Source organism: Saccostrea cucullata, unplaced genomic scaffold, assembly GCF_032062105.1.
Source record: "Saccostrea cucullata isolate Sc308-1 unplaced genomic scaffold, CSIRO_AGI_Scuc_v1 ctg614, whole genome shotgun sequence".
Lineage (NCBI taxonomy): Eukaryota > Metazoa > Mollusca > Bivalvia > Ostreida > Ostreidae > Saccostrea > Saccostrea cuccullata.
In genome coordinates this window covers 306,911-327,260 of record NW_026929124.1, presented here as the reverse complement: position 1 = coordinate 327,260, position 20,350 = coordinate 306,911, and the positions used below count along the sequence as shown (strand labels likewise).

Sequence of the window (20,350 nt, the reverse complement as noted above, 5' to 3'; positions counted from 1 at the left end):
CATGAACTCAATAGTCCTCATCTTACACCATTTTAGGATATTAATGACACTTTCTAGATGACTTTCTACAGCTTGAGTACAGTATCTCTGACGTTTTGTCAGTATACCTCGTATACTTGTTAATTAAGCTATGTGTGTAGAAAGTAAAAATATAATCGACAAAAAAAGTTTAAGACTTTAAATATCAGGAGCCAACCTCGTTAGAGAATAAAATAAATACTCTACCGGTTATAAAATAGGTAAGTATAAATTGTAAGAACAAGTTATGAAAGAATGATGAAAAAATAGAAATCTATATAAACAGCGAAAAGGTTAATTGACTAGCATCTTTACTTCCATGTTCTTTACATTCAAATCCTTTTAAAAAATTCTTTTTTGAATCATAACATGATAAAAAAAAACTTGAGAAAGAACCTACTTACAAAGAAATCAGAAAGAAAATACAAGCACAAAACCAAATGATTAATGAATTTTATCTGTGAAAGTATCGTAATATTTCATTCAATGGTATAGAAGGAGTTGCGGATACACTGGTGCCTAAATGTAACAGAGTATTGGCAGTGTTCAAGTTTTGTAAACACCAAATATCCATCCATCAAAATGTAAAATAGGAGGTACGCAATTAAACTATTATTACAAATTTTATGAAAGTATTTCAGTGGTAGGGAAATGGTACTCAAAGAAATGAAAGAGTTTGTAGCTTATGCAGTAGTAACCAGATAGGAGACGAGTATCATGATATGCTTTAAACCAACTAAGAAAAGTTTATTTGAACCAAAAATTTTGCTCTAATCCAAATATCATCAAGTTTTGTGAAATCATGTGCCAAAATGATGTTGCTTCTTTGAAACAATTATGTACATTTATTTCTAAAATTAGTGGTATTGTCTGTTCTCCTTAATAATCACCTTTTGCTTGACCCACTGTTTTATATGTATATATGTTTATATGTTTTTGTACCTCATGTACCATTTACATGGTTTTGAGTGAATAAAATTGATTGATTGAAAAAGTCATAGATGTACTGACAGACTCCATTTACTTTACCCCCTCCACCGCTTTTCAAAGCGAGGGACATAATTATAAATTACTAGTATTCTGCAAATATACTAGTACCCAGTATTCTGAAATGCCTGCTCCCAATTCATGCTCATTCCTTCAACATTGCGCTAGATATACAGCGGTGTCCTTAATATTTTCTTCACTTTACTAGTAGCATGCATATTTGCAATTAAGACAACATTCAATAAATATATATTTGGTTCGCGACGAGAAATATTCGCGAGTAAAAGAAGCTCGATCACGAAACCCACGGATATTTCTCGCTGACGAATTGTGAATTTAATTACAGCACTCTAGATGGAAAGGAAGTGTTCAAGGCATCATGGCAACAAACTCAGAGAGCATTATAAACAACAGATTAAAAAAGTTATTCACATGCAAGAGAAAATTCGTGAAATACCCCCTTTTTAAAAAAAAAAAAAAGAAGAAAAATGTTCACTACATTCGAGGATTTTATATTTACTTAAAAAGTACATTTTTCTGTGATATACTCAATGAAACTGGTGTTATCTATATACATTTATATTGAATTTAAATTAGCTTTAATAAAAAAAAAACCAAAATTAAAAGAAAGATGTAGAAAAAGCAAAAGAAAATATTCAATTAAAACAAACAAACAAAAAGCCTCAAGCAAACATATTAGAAAACAAAACAAAATCAAACAAAACGTGTTTACATTGTATTCTATTTCTGCATCAGCAGTGACTGCCGGATTTGGACAATTTTATTTTTATTTTTTTATTTATTTATTTTTTTTTTTTTTTGTTAAAAGATTTTTATTACTAATTCTTATTATGGATCTATAATGGAACTGTGCTACTCGTATTTTTCCGTGCTTGAGATTTTCATCTAGTGTTAATACATGTACGAAAAAAGGTTGGAGCTACGGAAAGCTTACGTGTTCCCTGTATCACATTTCTGACCATCAGACAAGGTGCTAAATACAAATAAAAAGTTTCAATCATATAATATAATAGTATATGCCTTTAAAAAGACACATATTTTCATAAAATCTAGTGCATTAATCGACTTTAAAGTAACTGACCCATTCAAAAAAGTCAAAGAGATTTTCATTTCTGAAAGTGATCACTATCGAGACGCTAACGTGTACAACTTTTCCTGTGCGACATGAGGCATTTTTTCCACAGCGATAAACCAGAAATAAAAAGGCATTTCTTTTTCGTCCAAAGTTTGAACACTTTTAACCATTCTTATTAAGATCAGAACTTCCAGTGGCTCCTTTGACCGAATAAATTACCATGAAATTTTTTTTTCAAAGATTATTACCCATTTCCTGAATTGATCCATCAGGTTCAAATATATCTAATGTAAGATTTAAACATTATTATTTCTTTGTGTTAAACAATGTTTAGACTTTTGCTCCCCCCCCTTGCCCTTTTGTGGTCTTAGACTTAGCCTAATGCCAAAATATTGTCCTTCTAAAATCTGCATAAAATGAGAATCCTCTTGCGTTTTACAAGAATATTTTCAAAATATAATATTAATATGACTTAAATAAACATGACATTGTAAAGTGCTGATCTTTATACATTAAAAAAATCCACTCTTTTGACTCCTATTTTTGCCCCATTTTAGCTATGGCGATGCTTATCATATCTGTAGGATCTATATTAAATGAGGATGAATTAAAATTTTCATTACTAAATCAGAAAATTTAATGTGCTTTGGTTCTGCGTTTAAATAGAGTAAAAAAAAATATTTATTTCTATGGACTGGCTCAACAGCCATCCGTTCTAATCCTTGATCTATATTATACTCCTATCCATGCCAAGAAGGCGTTTGTTCAACATATATTAATATACTTTATCCAAAGAGTTTCTTTAAAAATAAAAAAAATATTTTTCTCATCTTCAAAAAATAATTGACAAAACAATTCTTATAAAAACTGTCCTTAAAAGGAACTGTTATTATTACAAATTACCTTTTCGTCGTAGTTGTTATCGGCCCCGTCGTTCTCCTGTCTCCATCATCACTGGAAATATATATACATCCTTCTACTTTAAGATCCCAGTATATGTCGTTTCTTAGATGTTTTGAATTCAGTTTATTGCACGTTAGATTGAGTTTTATATCTTAAAATTGATATGCATTTAAACTTTAAAGCATTCCCCATTACTTGTATTAATATAATTTCACATGCATAAAATAGTAGATCATCGAGAAAATACATATCTCGAAAACGAAATTCAAATTAGGCAAAGAGTGAATTAAGGCAAAATGATATCCTTTTTTATGAAAACTTAATTTGTTCATTTAGCTACGTAGAATACGTTACTTCAAAAACTGCTTAGTCTAAAGCTTAATTGATTTATAACTAATTAAAAATGAAGGTAGTTGATCAACGACTCAGAATTTAGAAAATAATTTTTTTCGTTTTTTAATCTCTTTGACATGCGTGAACAAACCAAAGGGAAAATAAAACAAAATAAATAAATAAAATAAAACAGATAAATAACCAAAACAACACAATTATATACGGTATATATTACACTGCCTCAGAAGTAAAAAAAAATTGCTTACCTAAGTGCTAAATCAAGAACATTTTAGATAATATAAAGAAACAATCATGATTATTTTATCTAATTTAATTGACACCAAAATCGATTAATTTATTAACCTCGATGATTTATTGAAATATCTTTATGGTCTTTGTGGTAAAGATTAAAATGAAAACAATAAAGAGTTTACATTTTAATTCATTTTCTTGCTTGTCACTCAATACATGTATGTATTTTTCTTGCCCTTTTCGATTCAGTTGTTAATGATTTCATGATGATCTAACATGTCATTTGACTGGATATACATGTAATTGATTTCCATCAAAAGCGATTATTCCGCAGCGTGAGACGGTACTAATTTGATGACATTTTTGGAGGTAAAATTTTCTTATTGTCTACACTTTATGATGGAAAATTAAATTATAAGGAATGTAGTTAATATAGCTACCCAAGTTATACTAGTAAATCTAGTTTGGAACAGTGCACACTCTTTTTATAAACTGCTTTGCGGTTTATAAAGCATAAACTGGCCAAACCCATTTTATACAGTATAAGTAACTATTAACTTCATTGCTTAAGCAATAGCAAGTACAAAGGCTATCTAAAAATTGCAAACCTTTTGTGGCTGCAGACCTCAGCAACATAACATCTTTTGGTCTCATCAATTTCGATGCATTCTCTGTCTGAAAAATTATGATTATTGAATGAAGAATTGTGCCTCTTTCAGCACATTTGATTACATTATACATCATTCTTTTTTTAACCAATGTTTCCATTAAAATTTAGAATGGCAAATCTAACCCATAATTTTTTTGTATTTCACAATTTTTTTTTCATTAAGAGATGTTGAAGAAAAATTTCAACAGGGTCTCGTGTCCCCCTTTTTTTTATAAAAAAAAATAAAAATACGATTTTTAGGAATGGAACACAAGAATACCTAACCTAGATTTTTATATAAAGAGTATACTGTATATACAGTGTGTAATGTATACTAGCAATTATTCATATGTATTATTTTGCTAAATGGCAAACCAAATTAATTTGCATGCAGTTAATAGAAATATATTCTCGTTAAATATAGATATATATATCCTGCATTGTATAATCACATATGTTTTCAAATGGCAAGTTTATCTTACAAGCTGAAACACATCAACTTATTGGGAGTAAAACTTAAATCAGTCATTTGATCCAATGCACAGAAAAAAATATTTTAATATACTATTTTGGTTAGTAAATCATAAAAGAAAAGACGGAAACGTTTTATAGTATTTCAATTAGAAGAATCGATCAGCAAGGAAATACAATGTTTCAGTTGAAGGTCAAGCAGTAATGTTGTGACTTTAACTTTTCAATCGTCAACTTCCCTTATTATGCAGCAATATACCTTCATCACCTACACATGGAGTTTATATCTCTCAGTTGATTCGATACGAAAGAGCATATGAAACATTTCTAAAACTAGGTAAACTATTGACAAACAAGTTGAGGCAAACAAGAACATCAGCAGTCTCGTTTAAAGTAACTTCTATGGTCGATACAATGACCCTGTCAGCAAATACAATTTATCATTGAGTCAAATGCTGCGTGACTGACGTTTTTCATGCGTTCATACAAATTATTAGTCCATTACTGTCCATTACTGAATTGACGACAGATTTTTCCGTAATTTCTCGATATTGACAAGGAGAACACTGCGGGTGTGACCGGTCGGCAAAGGATGCTCACTCGTCCATGGCATCTCTTATGTTTTGGATGTTCGTTTTTGCTCTGCTCCTAATTTGTATTGTTTTAAGGACTTTTGAGTCTGAATACTGTTCTCTATCTCCATTTGTTTCATGCGACTTATGTCCCCTACTTTTATTGTTCAAATGGATATTTTTGAGGTTTAATTACTGTTCGTTGTCTTCATATTTCGTATTCAAGTTTAGTTTTTTTAAGTGTCTCTTGTGAGTATTCGAAAAAATCTACAACTGCGCATTTGATCCGTATTATCTTGTTATCACAGGACATTCCCTAAAAGGTAACAAATGAAGTACATGTATCAGGTGTTCCTACTTCCTACTACAAACTTTGCATTTCAGTAATATTTGTCAACTTTTAATCTTTACAAAATTAGCAAATGGTTATAAAAAGGGAAACCGATTATGTTCTCCTTTGATAAAAAAAAAACGTTTCAGTTGCACAAAATATATCTGACACTGTTTTAAGGCTACTTGGAATGGCTTCTTCCTAAATTTTACAAGGACCTCGACGAGGAGAGTTTTTCAACTTTGTAAGGGTGAACTAAAACTTATACAGATAAATGCAAGGAAAAGAAACCATTACACTCTAAGACAAGACGTGGTATTGCCATATCTCACGCAGTAATTCGTTATTCGAAAATAAAACTATATCGGACAAACGGTTTCATTCATTTGAATAATTACGTTTTTGGGGTGTTAGATGCATTTTGGGTAGATGTATTTACAAACCATTTGTATGTCTTTTAAATTCTGTAAAAATAATTGCTGTTTTAGAATAAAACACAAAATTTGAAGCACACAAGACATGATTATTTTTCAACCCAAGACTGTTAAAATTTTATAGTTTTATCTTGGCTAGAAAGACTTACGTTTGTAAACATCTTTTGAAAAGTACATTTTGGAAGGACAGCCGGAGGTAAAATTTGTACAATTGTAGTAGCTTGGAGAGGCATTGGCTGCGTATCTGTAGTTGTATATCGGACAATTCCCTAAAGAAAAAAGAATTAGTATTGTCATCGTCTCAAGCCACGGTCCGGAGTCCGGAATGGGAGAGGATCGTACATTTTGGTCGTGGTTTGCGACGATGGAGTACTGTGAGCACTGAGATCACTAAATGATAAAGTATTATTAAAATGGCAAAGTTCATGTTTTGCTATGGGAGACCCGAAATAAGTGTCAGATGAAAAAGTAAAATAAAGAATCTGTATAAGTATCATTAAATCTTATTCAGTGGTATAAGTGGAGTTGCAGATGAAAGATGGGTACCCTTCAATATTGCAGATGAAAGACTTCAATTTTATAGAAAGAATGACAGTGTCCATGTTTTGCTATCAGAAACTCGAAATATCTGTCCGATCAAAAAGTAAAATGAAATGTATTATTTAGAGAGCTCAGTGCTCACAATACCTCTTTGTAGCTTGAAATCATTTTTTTTTTCAAAAGACAATACAATGTACATGTATACTTGCTACAATCTTAATCTTACGATATATATTTTTCACTAATAATTTACCGTTTACTCTTAATACTTTCAGTTAATTACTAAATACAAAACAAATGTTTTAAGAAAAAGGGTAAAGCCTATTTTAGATACTAGTAATATATATATATTTGTATATTATAAAGAATCTTCAATAAAAGATAAAAATAAAAGAAATTTTGTTAAATAACATTGTTTGTATTGTAATATTCCGACATCTAGATAAATGTATCATCCAAAATTTCTCAATTATTTCGGGGAACACAAAATCTATGAAAACAAAGCACACTATGGACACTTTTTCTGAGAAAAAAAATGATATAATTTTATAGTTCCTGTCAAGGGTTTGATGAAAGAGCTATCAAACTCACAACCAGTGGATAAATGTTTTATTATACTGATGTATAATTACAGTTTTTGAGGTTTGAATATTTTTTTGAGTAAGATAATACTACAAGAATAATCTGACATCATGATGACGTCACAATGCTACTGAAGTCATTATGACATCATCAGTCAATAAATTTATCGCTTGAAATCAAAATTGGTGGCAAAAATTGCGTGAAAATTATCCGAGGGTGGATAGCAAAAACTATACCCCGGGGTATAGCTTTGCTATGCGTGGACTATCAAAGATAGCTATTTTACCTTCTGAACCTTTTATAGGAAACATTTTAACAAAAGTATAATATTATATAATTTTTTTTTTTTTGGAAAATGTATTAAGGTAAGTCACTCGTCAGCTTTTTAGAAAAGTTCACGCAGAAGCTTTTACTTCAAAACTACTTATTAAAATTCAATTTTTATAACATATTTAAATTCAACAATGTAAATTTTTTAACATTCAATGAAAAAACTGCTCAAAAATCTACAAAGAAGCAAGATTTATGAGGGACTAATTCTTTTGGTGGAAGGATATTTAGCAGAAAATTCTGCAAATCTGCACATTTATAAAATTTAAAGTAATGGAAATTTAGCCTCACATACTTTTACTCGGAGAATATTTTCCGTTTTGATATCGCTAAAAATATTTAATTTAGGTCTTAATTCATATTTTTTTTTTTATATATTTTTTAAGTTTTACACCTTCCCTCAACAAACTTTTCCAAAAAATGAAAATATATTAAAGAAGCCAAGAACAAATTTACACCATTTTTTGCCTGAAAATCACATATTTTGACAAATATTTCAAAATTAACATCACTGACCCCACCTTTTTCTTTCATTATTTTAAACTACTGGATACGTGTGACTGATCAGCACTTAAGTCGTAAAAAGTTTGATATAAGAAATTTTTTTATTGCCTATTAAGTTTTTTAATACCCCAAATATGTTATTTTTTAGTGCAAAAAGGTCACACAATAATTTACACGCATTAATTTGCAAGATTTGTTTAATGATAAATATTATTCAAACTATTTTACGTAAAATAAGATTATATTTATTGCCATGCTCACATCTGTTCAAATATAATAATTGTTAAAGTAATTAACCAGAGATGAAATTTAAGTGCAAAAAGGTCAACTTAAATGTACCGTAGATCAGTAGGATGCACACTGACCCCCTATTTTCTCTGCGATTTTGAGTTACACTTTATGAGTACTTATCCAAAATATACTTCTCAAAAAATCCATGATTTAACAAATTTCAGGAGTGACTTACCTTAAATATTTCAAACTTTTGTTTGAAATAAAGTAATATACACCCGGGATCTGTTTTATTGGATAAAATATTGAGTGTATGAATGCATGGAACAAAAATTAGTAATGCCTCATGGGAGAAGAGTTCCTCTTTAAAGTTGCAGATACATCACAATATGAAATTTACCTGCTTGTATTGGTTCGTTTCTTCCACAAAACTCAACTGTCTCATTAAGAAACACACTAGGAATACAATGATAAACTCTGGTCTGCTCCTTTGGATCTGCGGATCTCAAATCATGAAAACAATTGAGCCTCTTTGAAGCTTCAATCCATGCTGTTAAATTATTGTAATGGGGACATTTATTGACACGATGAACCCACACCGGTTTTTCACAATTCACACATTTCTGAAGATGAAAAAAAAACGATAAAGATAAAACAAGTATATATTGACAAAACGTCGAGATACTCAAGCTGTAGAAAGTCAACTATAGAAAGTGTCATTAATATCCTAAAATGGTATAAAATGAGGGCTATTGAGTTCAATCTTCTGTTGAATAAAATACATTTACATGATACAAAATTCATATATTGAATTTAATTAGAATAAAAATAATTATTCGTGCTACCTTTTTAAGATGAATTTACGTTGCACACTTTCAAGAATATTCAAGCATAGTGGCCGGTTCTTATATACAATGTAATTTAATGAAATATTTTTTTATGCAGACATTTAATACACTTCAGACTATATATCTATATACGTTTTTTTTTTTTTTTTTTTTTTTTTTTTTTTTGTGTTTTTTTTTTTTTTTTTTTTTTTTTTTGTTGTTTTTTTGTTTTTTTTTGTTTTTTGTTTGTTTGTTTGTTTGTTTGTTTTTTTTTTTTTTTTTTTTGCTTAATGACGTACATCACAACATTTTATATACAACAATCCAAATAGCCTCTAGAAAAGTTTTTCAAAGTGGATGGGGGGGGGGGGGGCTACGGGCTAAAAAAAAAATCCACATGACTACAGGTTCATCTAGCTGTGCCTCATGTACAATATATATTCCATACGAACAGGGACCTATATTTTGATTACATAAACGTTTTCGAGATAAGCTTCATGTTTGTTTCTAGAAATATTTTTATCTACAAAAATAATATATTTTCGTGTTTTTAAACTGGGTAAATCGATGACCTAGCATCGTTTTTGATAACTGTAAGGCTTGAGAAAATATGTAGGCTCTGCAAAATAGTAGGTTGAGTATTTTTTAGCTTCACGTACATTAGCGAGAAATTTTCAGTGCTTTGTAAGCGTGTGTCTAATTGTGTCTAAATTTGTTGGAACAAATTTTAAGCATATGCATCCTCTTGTTGAATAAAAACTTAAATTGACACAATATACAAGTTTTGAAACTACGAGCCAACAAAAATAAACATAAAAATAAGGACACATTTCATCTTCTGGTCTACATACAGAAAGCAAATTACCTAATGTTAATTTTATTTCTTTTTCATCAATAAAAATGCTGCAGTTGTTTTTCGTAGTTATGACATGACTAATTATTTTCTGAATGTTTGTGCTGGCACTTGAAACATGTAAGCAGTAATAATAGTAAAATTAATGCATTGAATTTATTTAATAAACAAATTATTTCTTTTCATAAGACAGAACCAAGCTTTTAGAATCCATGACTTGAGTATAAGAATAGATTTTGGCATTATTAAGTTGTATAAATATATCAGAAATAAGATTTTGAAAAAAAGTTTTGAAAGTTATTAGAATATATGAGGCACCATGCTTCCTTTTGATATAGATATTATATACCGTTTGGGGTAAGCACCGTCTGCATAATTGCATAATACTGAAAGTATAAGATCTAGGCATTAATAATGTTGGCATTAAAATAATTATACTGAAAGTAATTCATTTGGTGTATAGTACGTTGGCAAAATAACAGAATACTAAAAGTATCAAATTACGATATAAATACCGTTGGCACAATTGTACTGGAAGTACTAAGTCTGTTATCACTACTGATGTCATAATTACTGAAGGTATTATATCCGTTATTAATGGTGTTGGCATAATTGCAATATATTGATAATATTATATTTTTATTAATGCTGTTGACATAATTGCATCATACTGAAAATATCACTGGTATATCTGTTATCAATCCTGTTGGTATAATTAAAAAATATATCTAATGACAACATACTTATCCTCTCGCATTGGACCATTGCTGATATCAAACCTAGCATAGAAACAGGTGGGTTATTTAGAATTTTGAATCGATTTCTAGTCAAGTGATCTTACTTAGTCCAATAGCATCAGGTGAGTGAAGTGTTTCATAAATCTCTCGTTTATATACCTTTAGAAAGTTTTTTTTGTAACACATGTCAAGCATTATTCATTCTCATTATAATTTTTCACTGTTTCCAATAGATTGCAGTCATGTGTTTATCTTTCCTTGAATTACGAAAAACATCAAATTACATGTAGTAATTTAACTTTAAAGGACATACTTACAAAGATACTACCCATATACAGTACAAGCAGCAATACGTTTCCTTTTCTTCGGTAATAAACTGCAAGTACAAACGATGAACCACAGGATTTTTTACAGAACAATATACAGAGTGATATGTTGGTCAAATCAGTTGCTGAAGGTAGAAGTATTCAAAGCTGAGAGCCAAAGTTGCATAATGACATTTTATATGGAAGAAATAATTAACACGATCTGTGTCTTCAAATTACATCAAGATTGAACAATAAATGTAATGCACTACCACATATTTTAGAAGTGGATTCTAAAAAAAAATTAAAATTTTTTTGGAAATTAACTCTAAACCACAAAACTTTTTAAGTGAAGGATCTGGAGAAAACGAACAGTGTTCAATACTAAAGTCGACAAACAATACAAAATAGGAGCAGAGCAAACACGGACCTCCGAAACATCAGAGGTGGGATCAAGTGCCATGGAGGGGTGAGCATCCCCTGCCGACCGGTCTCATTCGCCGTGTGCTCCTTGTCATGTTCGGGAAATAACGGGGAAATCTGTCGTCTATTCAGTGTATAAATAATGGACTAACAATTGGTATTAAATGTCAGTCAGCATTTGACTCAATGATAAATTGTGTTTGCTGACAAGGTCATTGTATCGACCATAGAACCTACGAAATGATGACTTTTTAAATCAAGGCTTCTGATATTCTTATTTCAACTTGTTTGTCAATAATTTACCTAATTTTAGAAATTGTACATATGTAGAGCATGCTCTTGCATATCGAATCAACTGAGATATATAAACTCTCCGTATGCAGGTGATGAAGGTATTTGTTGCATAAGTAAGGGAAGTTGACGATAGAAAAGTTAATGCATAGGCGTCGGAACGGGGGGGGGGGGGTGTTAGGCCGATGTATTATAAGTTGATATAAGGCTTCATAAAGCAAATTTTGTGAATGTGAGCATAGAAATGAAAGATTATACATCATTTTAAATATTTTTTTCACAAATCTCAACAAGAGGCCCATGGGCCACATCGCTCACCTGAGCACTGTGGCTAGGAAAAACCAGAATTTGGTTTATTATTGAAAAGTTTAAATCCAATAGTAGTCCCAAGACCAATCATGGCTTTGTTATTCTTGAGAAGAAGATTTTTAAAGAATTTTCCCTATAAATGTCTATGTAAAACTTTGGTCGGCCATTGTGGCCCCGCCCTACCCCCGGGGTCATGATTTGAACAAACTTGAATCTACCCTACCCGAGGATGCTTCCAAATAAATATGATCAATTCTGGCTTTGTTACTCTTGATAAGAAGATTTTTAAAGAATTTTCCTATATATTTCTATGTAAAACTTTGGTCGGCCATTGTGGCCCCGCCCTACCCCCGGAAGTCATGATTTGAACAAACTTGAATCTACACTACCTGAGGATGCTTCCATATAAATATGATCAATTACGGCTTTGTTATTCTTGAGAAGAAGATTTTTAAAGAATTTTCCTATATATGTCTATGTAAAACTTTGGTCGGCCATTGTGGCCCCGCCCTAACCCCGGGGGTCATGATTTGAACAAACGTGAATCTATACTACCTGAGAATGCTTCCATATAAATATGATCAATTCTGGCTTTGTTACTCTTGAGAAGAAGATTTTTAAAGAATTTTCCTATATATGTCTATGTAAAACTTTGGTCGGCCATTGTGGCCCCGCCCTACCCCCCGGGGGTCATGATTTGAACAAACTTGAATATACACTACCTGAGGATGCTTCCACATAAATATGATCAATTATGGCTATGGTATTCTTGAGAAGAAGATTTTTAAAGAATTTTCCTATATATTTCTATGTAAAACTTTGGTCGGCCATTGTGACCCCGCCCTACCCCCGGGGTTCATGATTTGAATAAACTTAAATCTACACTACCTGAGGATGCTTCCTTATAAATATGATCAATTATGGCTTTGTTATTCTTGAGAAGAAGATTTTTAAAGAATTTTCCTATATATTTCTATGTAAAACTTTGGTTGACCATTGTGGCCCAGCCCTACCCCCGGGGTCATGTTTTGAACAAACTTGAATCTACACTACCTAAGGATGCTTCCAAATAAATATGATCAATTATGGCTTTGTTATTCTTGAGAAGAAGATTTTTTTAAAAAATGAAACTCATTTGGAATCATCCTCAGGTAGTGTAGATTCAAGTTTTTTCAAATCATGACCCCCGGGGGTAGGGTGGGGCCAAAATGGCTGATCAAAGTTTTACATAGGAATATATAGAAAAAATCTTTAAAAATCTTCTTCTCAAGAACCACAGGGCCAGTATGGTTGTTGAGTAGAAGTCTTAAGAAAACATGAGTGATATAATGGAGGTCAATTTATTGTCAATACACAAGTTAATGAGGATTGGGTACACTGACCTGGTTCCATATGATCAATTATGGCTTTGTTATTCTTGAGAAGAAGATTTTTAAAGAATTTTCCTATATATTTCTATGTAAAACTTTGGTTGACCATTGTGGCCCAGCCCTACCCCCGGGGGTCATGATTTGAACAAATGTGAATCTACACTACCTGATGATGTTTCCCCATAAGTTTCATCTTTCCTGGCACAGTGGTTCTTGAGAAGAAGATTTTTAAAACATACCACCAAATTTTCATTAATTCCCAATTATCTCCCCTTGAATGAGGGCGTGGCCCTTCATTTGAACAAACTTGAATCCCCTTCACCCAAGGATGCTTTGTGGCAAGTTTGGTTAAAATTGGCCCAGCGGTTCTTGAGAAAAAGTCGAAAATGTGAAAAGTTTACAGACAGACAGACGGACGGACAGACAGACGGACGCCGGACAAAATGTGATCAGAAAAGTTCACTTGAGCCTTCGGCTCAGGTGAGCTAAAAAGGAATTGAAAATAAGTTTCCAAGGGACAATATTCAAGTTTTCCTTTATTTTCAACACAGCTGGGTACTTGTAGTAGCCCACAATGCACTGCGGCTCATTCAGCAGTTGGTAAAGTAAACTGACAGCTAATTTACATGCAAATTTATGCTGACGTCAGAAGATCTAGTGGTCTCGATCTGTTTAATAAGTTTATAAATAATAGCTTCCTTTGATAATTTGTCCACTCAATAGATCACAGTGATCTTGAAATACAGCAACAATTGATACCACAAAGATATTAAAACTTTACTGATGTTATTCATCCTCCTCTTTTCTCCTGGCTTGGAACAGGCAGGCGAACCTGGCAGAGTTAATGCGTCGACAAACAAACTTTCTGTAAAATAGAACATAGGATTAAGACATTTCTGTGGCCAAAATACATGTACATTTCTATAAAATCCTTGAACATTCTTAAACAATAAACATAAATAATCAACTCTATGGATGCTTTATCTATATGGTATGAAATAAATGAAAATAAACTTTATTTTTATGAAAATATGGAGATAACGAACAGTATTCAAGCTCAAAGTCCAATAAGCAATTCAAAATAGGAGCAGAGCAAACACGGACCTCCAAAACATCAGAGGTGGGATCAGGTGCCATGGAGGAGTGAGCATCCCCTGTCACCGCATCCCCGGTCACAAAGGCCGTGTGAATCTTGTCATGATTAGGAAATAACGGGAAAATCCGTCCTCAATTCAGTGTATCAACTACACATCATGAGATTCATTAGAAGCCAGACTTCATTAGTATACACTCCTAAATATATGCAAGATTGCCTAGATTAAATATCAATTAAAAATTTATTTGCGTTAATAATAACATGCCAATTACCTAATAAAAATTAATGTGGATCAGATACAAATTCGTAATTTACAAAAACATTCATATTATACGATGAAATAGAAAACGTCTGCAAATCTTTTTTTTTTTTTGTGCACTTGACAAAAACAACACAGCCAATGCAAATTTACAAAGTTTTGCATTTTTTCATCTTAATTATGCTGTACAAAACAAGCACACTCATAACCAACATTAAAACTGTGTATTTTTAAAAACATAATAAGAATGCAATATATATCACTAGTAAATGTTGAAGCATTTATATGCAATTTTACTTTTTCACAGTTGAAAATTAAAGATTCATTAAAGAGGTCCTAAACACAGAAAACTCCATGAACTTTCCTATTGTCCTCGCAAAGAAATTCACTTTTAAAGCTAGAGGTACTGTGAGCAATGAGCTCACTAAATGATACCCCCGCCTCCCATATGGTTATAATGACAAAGTCCATGTTTTGCTGTGGCCAACCCAAAATATGTGTCGGATCAAAAAGTAAAATAGGAGGTGCACAATAACAATATGCAATATGTAATAAAGATTCTGTGAAAGTTTCATTAAATTTCACTCAGTGGTACAACAGAGTCTTTAACATCAGTGTCATGTATAGATACTTCAATAGTGAAGAACATTGATGGCAAACTCTCAACTAAATTATATGTGAATGTAATGACTTCAACTTTCTTTTTGTCAACTTTCCTTTTTTATGAGGTAATATGATATAATAATCCGCGTATAGAGTTAATGTCTTCCAGTGATTTGATAAGCAAGTTCCATCTATTTCTGAAACGAGACAGGTTTTTTACAAACAAGTTTATGATTCAAGGATACCAACTATCTCTTTTAAAAGTAACATTCGGCCAATTATAAGTGGAAACAATGGCCAAGTTGCAATTACTCTCCACTATTTGGTCAAAATTATCTTAAGCCTTTAATATAATTTCTTATGTAATTATTTTATTATTACATTGAATGGTCTATGAATTTTCTGTTAACTTAATCCTGTCCATAGATAAGCGTCGTGTGCGACTGGTAAACAGGGGGTCAGCCCGGAAGGCAGCTGATCCACCCTTTGTTTTCAGAGTTCTTTGTTGGCCCTGCTCTTCATCGATATGGTTAAACTGAACTTTCAGCTTGAGAATTGTTTGTTATATTCGGGTTTAATCATATAAATATTAGTAATTTCACTTAAGTGTGAAGTTTTGCTTTACGTCACGATCATGCATGCAGCGTAAACAATTCACGCCTCCGTTGTGTGATTGGTCAACTCATATTATCAACATTGACACGGACATTGTCTGTTGCACGAGCAACCACTCAGGGATTAGAAAAAAAACTCCAGTCGTAAAGCTTGCGATTAGTAGGCGTGTACCTTTTACCTTGAGCGCAGCTGTCATCATAGGTTGTGACGTAATGCAAAACTTCACACTTAACTGAAATTACTATTAGAAGTAAGACGAGTTCCTTTAAAACCAGAAAAATCAATCATCCTGAACATTTTTCTTTGGAAAAATAGCATTCTCCGGGACGCGTGTTTGGCATATCGACGTGTGGTTACGTTTAATAATCATACCTAAATTCTCATTTGGAGAATGAGTTTTCCATGTCGAAGTTTATATTAAGATCAAAGTATTTATTTGACGCATAGGAATAGAAAAAATAATACATACAATTCAGTATTCTTCATATATTTATCTCGAACACACTTACTTTTGAGCTAGTGCTTTATTTTAAACAATTGCTACGACAATTGTAGGACATACTAAAACAGCATCGACTTTCATTTACAAAGAAAAATTTTGTGCATGGAAATGATGAATGAAATAAAAAATCCCTTTAATATTTTCTTTTTTTAGGACTACAAAGTCTGCCTTCTATTATTTTCGATCTTCCATGTTCCCAGTAGACCTTTCAATGACTGTTAGAGCTTTTTCCTTTTAACCAAAGTTAGAGCTGGCTTTATCTCGAAAACTATTCAGCGGTTTAAGTATAGTGACTGACTGTATGATGTTTTAAATCCCGTTGGAGAATTTTTCACTCATAGAGACCTCATCATTAACCGGTGAAGGACCTTTTCAGGAACTCAGGGCTATTAAGCATTGAAGGTTCCTTATAGTACCAACAATAACCGTGACACGTTGTCGCGGTTTTTTAAGTTTCGTCTGAAGCACCCATATCTTTGACTTCAAAGTGCCAAACGTTGTAGTCTGGTCCGATTTATAGAAAAAATACTTCTAACGGCAAATAATTTTTATTTGGTCCAGCATAGTTTTTAAACCTATTTCGAGTATGCTGAATCCGAAAAAATATGCTGGCCTTCATGAAAATGGCGTTAAAGAGGTCAAAATGGCGAATCAAAATGACGGACCTCAAATTATTCTAATTTTCTCTCAATATCGTTCAAAAAGGAGAAATAATGTGTGAATATCTTACTGAGTGTAATAAAACTAAAAAATGATAAAAGAATGCTAACATTATTAGTTTAACTCAGAAAATTTAGTCGTTACCACACTTAATTCGAATTTTCTCTGATTTATTTGTCTATTGTTCTATATTCTGCTTTGTTTAGGGTTTTACATTTGCAAACATCCATACACTGCAGATTTGTATTTTTCCTCTACATCTCACTATTATACAATTGAATGATAGTGCAGCTGTAAGTTAAAAGTCAAAATGGCGATTCAAAATGGCGGATATTCCTTTGTTCAAATTATTTCTTAATTTCGTTTACATAGGAGAAAGGGTTTGTGAATATCTTACTGATAACTATGTTAAATTCCAATAAAACACGAATATGATTACTTTAAATCGGGAAATTTAGTTGTTTGAATTTAAAATGTGTTAATTAGCTCAAAATGGCAATTCAAAATGACGTCATATTCACTCGAATTTCGTAAAATACTCAAACTGCTCAATTTTGAGTCGTTTTGCAGAAAATAAATCACAGTTTGTTTTTTATATACATAGTATATTGATTAGTCCATTAAATATGAACCAAGAAAAATACTAGAAAAGATTCTTTTTTTTCTGGAAATAGTTAAAACAAACTCGACTTAAGAGTTTCCAAATTTCTCCCCTCGTATTTGACCATGTTCCAAAGCCTTTGAGCCCCCGTCCACCTAAAATCACTCCTGAATCCTGTGTTTATCAACTTGCATTTCTACCTCAACATCCCTCAGCACACCATCAAATACAACTGAAGAAATTCTTGACCGATTTCATTGAATACTTTGTTATAGCTTTTTAGCACTTACAAGAACTTAGTACTTTCCACTGACATCTTCTGTTCCAGCTTTATTTGTTATATGTTTCAGTCTGTCTTCGGAATTTTGGTATTTTCAACACTCAAGTAAAATGGTGCCCCGTGTCAAGGATGACAACCAACTTGGCACGTAAAAGATCGTTTCTCTGGAGTTCGAAAAAGAGTAAGCTCACTTGGGGCCGCCAGAGAAACCAAAATCCTTCAAAAACCGATTATTTAAACTGATAGTCCGCCGAAACATGGCTGAAAAATTTCCAAATCGGCGTTAAACAATATTAAATCAATCAATCAACACTCAAGGAACAACACATTTATGTTCAAATGTAAAAAGTCTATTTTGTTTTTCAAAACCTTATGCAAAATGAAGTAGAGGTACTTAGCTCACTAAATGATACCCCCTGTCTCCCATATGAATATAATAATGACAGTGTCAATGTTTTGCTATGTGAAACCCAAAATATGAGTCAGATTAAAAAGTAAAATAGGAGGTCACAATGGCAATATGAAATAAAGATTCTGTGAAAGTTGATCAAATTTCATTCAGTGGTATGAGAGGAGTTGCGAATAAGAGCTGGGTACCCCAAAGCGTAAAAGACGGACGGACGGACATACCGATTACTCTATACCCTCCCGCTTTTCAAGCGGGGGGGGGGGGGGGGGTATAAAAAATCTATGATAATCAAGACATGTAGCTCTTTATTTCGTGATTTGTTGTCTTTTAGGGTAGAAAGGTCATTCTATTAGCAAGAAATTTCTCAAACTTTATTATCTGGAGTCACATTGTGTGCATATTTTGGTGAGAAAAGTTGTATAATTATGCAATTTAAGAGTGCCTGCAGATTCCTCGTGATTCCTATCACTTACAAGCTTTCGTACCAATAGGCCTCTGCCATTCTTGACTTCGATCTAGTCAACACTTCTCTTGACAACAAAATTTTCTTGTCGAACACTCCAAGAAGTTAACAAGTCAACCTGATCCACACTTCTTCGTTAGGATAGTGTAAGGTTGTATCAAGAATCGAGGGAGGATTGAACAAAAACATTTCTTCTTTCAGATTTTGTAAATTTAAAAAAAATATTAATTAATATACACTGTTCAATACAAAATTGGTGGAGGAGGACCTTTCACAACATGAAATATATGAGAATGCAGTTGAATTTTTGACTGAGAATAATAAAATGCAAATGTAGGAACACAGAATCAGAGCTGGACAATCAAGAAAATTTATGGTTTACGTATATTATACTGATAATTCTTAATCGATATGTTTACATTTGGATATTATAGTATATTAAGATTTATATGATGTAACAATTACTAGCCCTCTAATTGGTCGTGGTTCATCATTTTAAAACTCATACTAAGTTATGTTGCACTAGACCTTCCACATGAACATAAACATTTATTTTTTTTCTACACTGGACTAAAAATAGATCAAGAATTTCCAACAACTGATATGATTTAGTAGCCCTCGAACTACAATGTTCACTCGCCTTAATGCTCGGGGAATACTGCTCTTGGGGTAGCTTGATTTTCATTTTGTCCTCAAAACAGCAATTATTGTATGATATTATTAACTTTTTATATGAAGAAGCATGATAAGACGGGTAATAGGTAAAATGTCTTCGGAATTGTCGTCAAAAATTTATCTTAATATTAGAAGTAATTAAACAAATATCCGTGATATAAAAATCCTAAGTCATTAGCAAATATATCCTCCAACTTTCATTACATATTTAAACATTATTTCAGGAATAAAGAAAAACCTGTAATTTATTTTCTGCAAAACGAATCAGAATTAAGCAGTTTTGGTATTTTACGAAATCAAGTGTATAAAACGTCATCTGAATTGCCATTTTGAGATAAATGTAATATGCATGGGGGTTGGACTTTAGAATATTGCATATTAATTAATCACAGGCTGATGGTGGAGTGTTTGTAAGTGAAGTAAAGTAGCATCCAGTTGTAAATCTATAAGAAATGTTTTATTTTTGATGTTATTTCATTATCTTATTGTTTACTTGAATTATTGATGCAATACACATTGCACTTCGACATTGTAATGTAAACAAATGCTGTTTTTGTGTTACTAGACGATCTAGCGAGATATTGTTGAACAGACAGTAAGGGACAGTGATACTGAGATGTTGTATGTCAGTTTTTCATCATTATCTACCATATTACGACTGTAATTTACTTACTTATTTCAGCATTATCACATGTGTTGTAAATTGGGCGCCTGCCATCTTTCTTACGAAGAAATTAGTCATGTGACATAAACATTGTTGTTTTACAATTGATAAGATCGAAATAACACTGTCCGTGTCCTCAAATATTCATAATTGATACTTAAATGTTATTTTATTG

At 32.0% G+C, this 20,350-nt stretch overlaps 1 protein-coding gene across 3 annotated transcripts in view; it reads right to left on the bottom strand.

Moving 5' to 3' along the window:
- Positions 1-20,350, bottom strand: part of LOC134279855 (uncharacterized) — a 37,034-nt gene that overhangs the window by 6,262 nt on the left and 10,422 nt on the right. Inside the window, exons 2-8 of one of the 3 annotated variants that reach the window (XM_062762273.1) lie at positions 14,130-14,213; positions 10,968-11,026; positions 8,634-8,856; positions 6,196-6,315; positions 4,198-4,264; positions 3,005-3,055; positions 1,961-1,999 (exon numbers count right to left, since the gene is read on the bottom strand). In XM_062762273.1, the coding sequence (XP_062618257.1) occupies positions 1,961-1,999; positions 3,005-3,055; positions 4,198-4,264; positions 6,196-6,315; positions 8,634-8,856; positions 10,968-11,026; positions 14,130-14,142 (572 nt within the window). In that variant the 5' untranslated portion in view covers positions 14,143-14,213. The remainder of the gene's footprint in view (positions 1-1,960; positions 2,000-3,004; positions 3,056-4,197; positions 4,265-6,195; positions 6,316-8,633; positions 8,857-10,967; positions 11,027-14,129; positions 14,214-20,350) is intronic. The other 2 variants (XM_062762274.1, XM_062762275.1) reach the window with 2 other exon arrangements.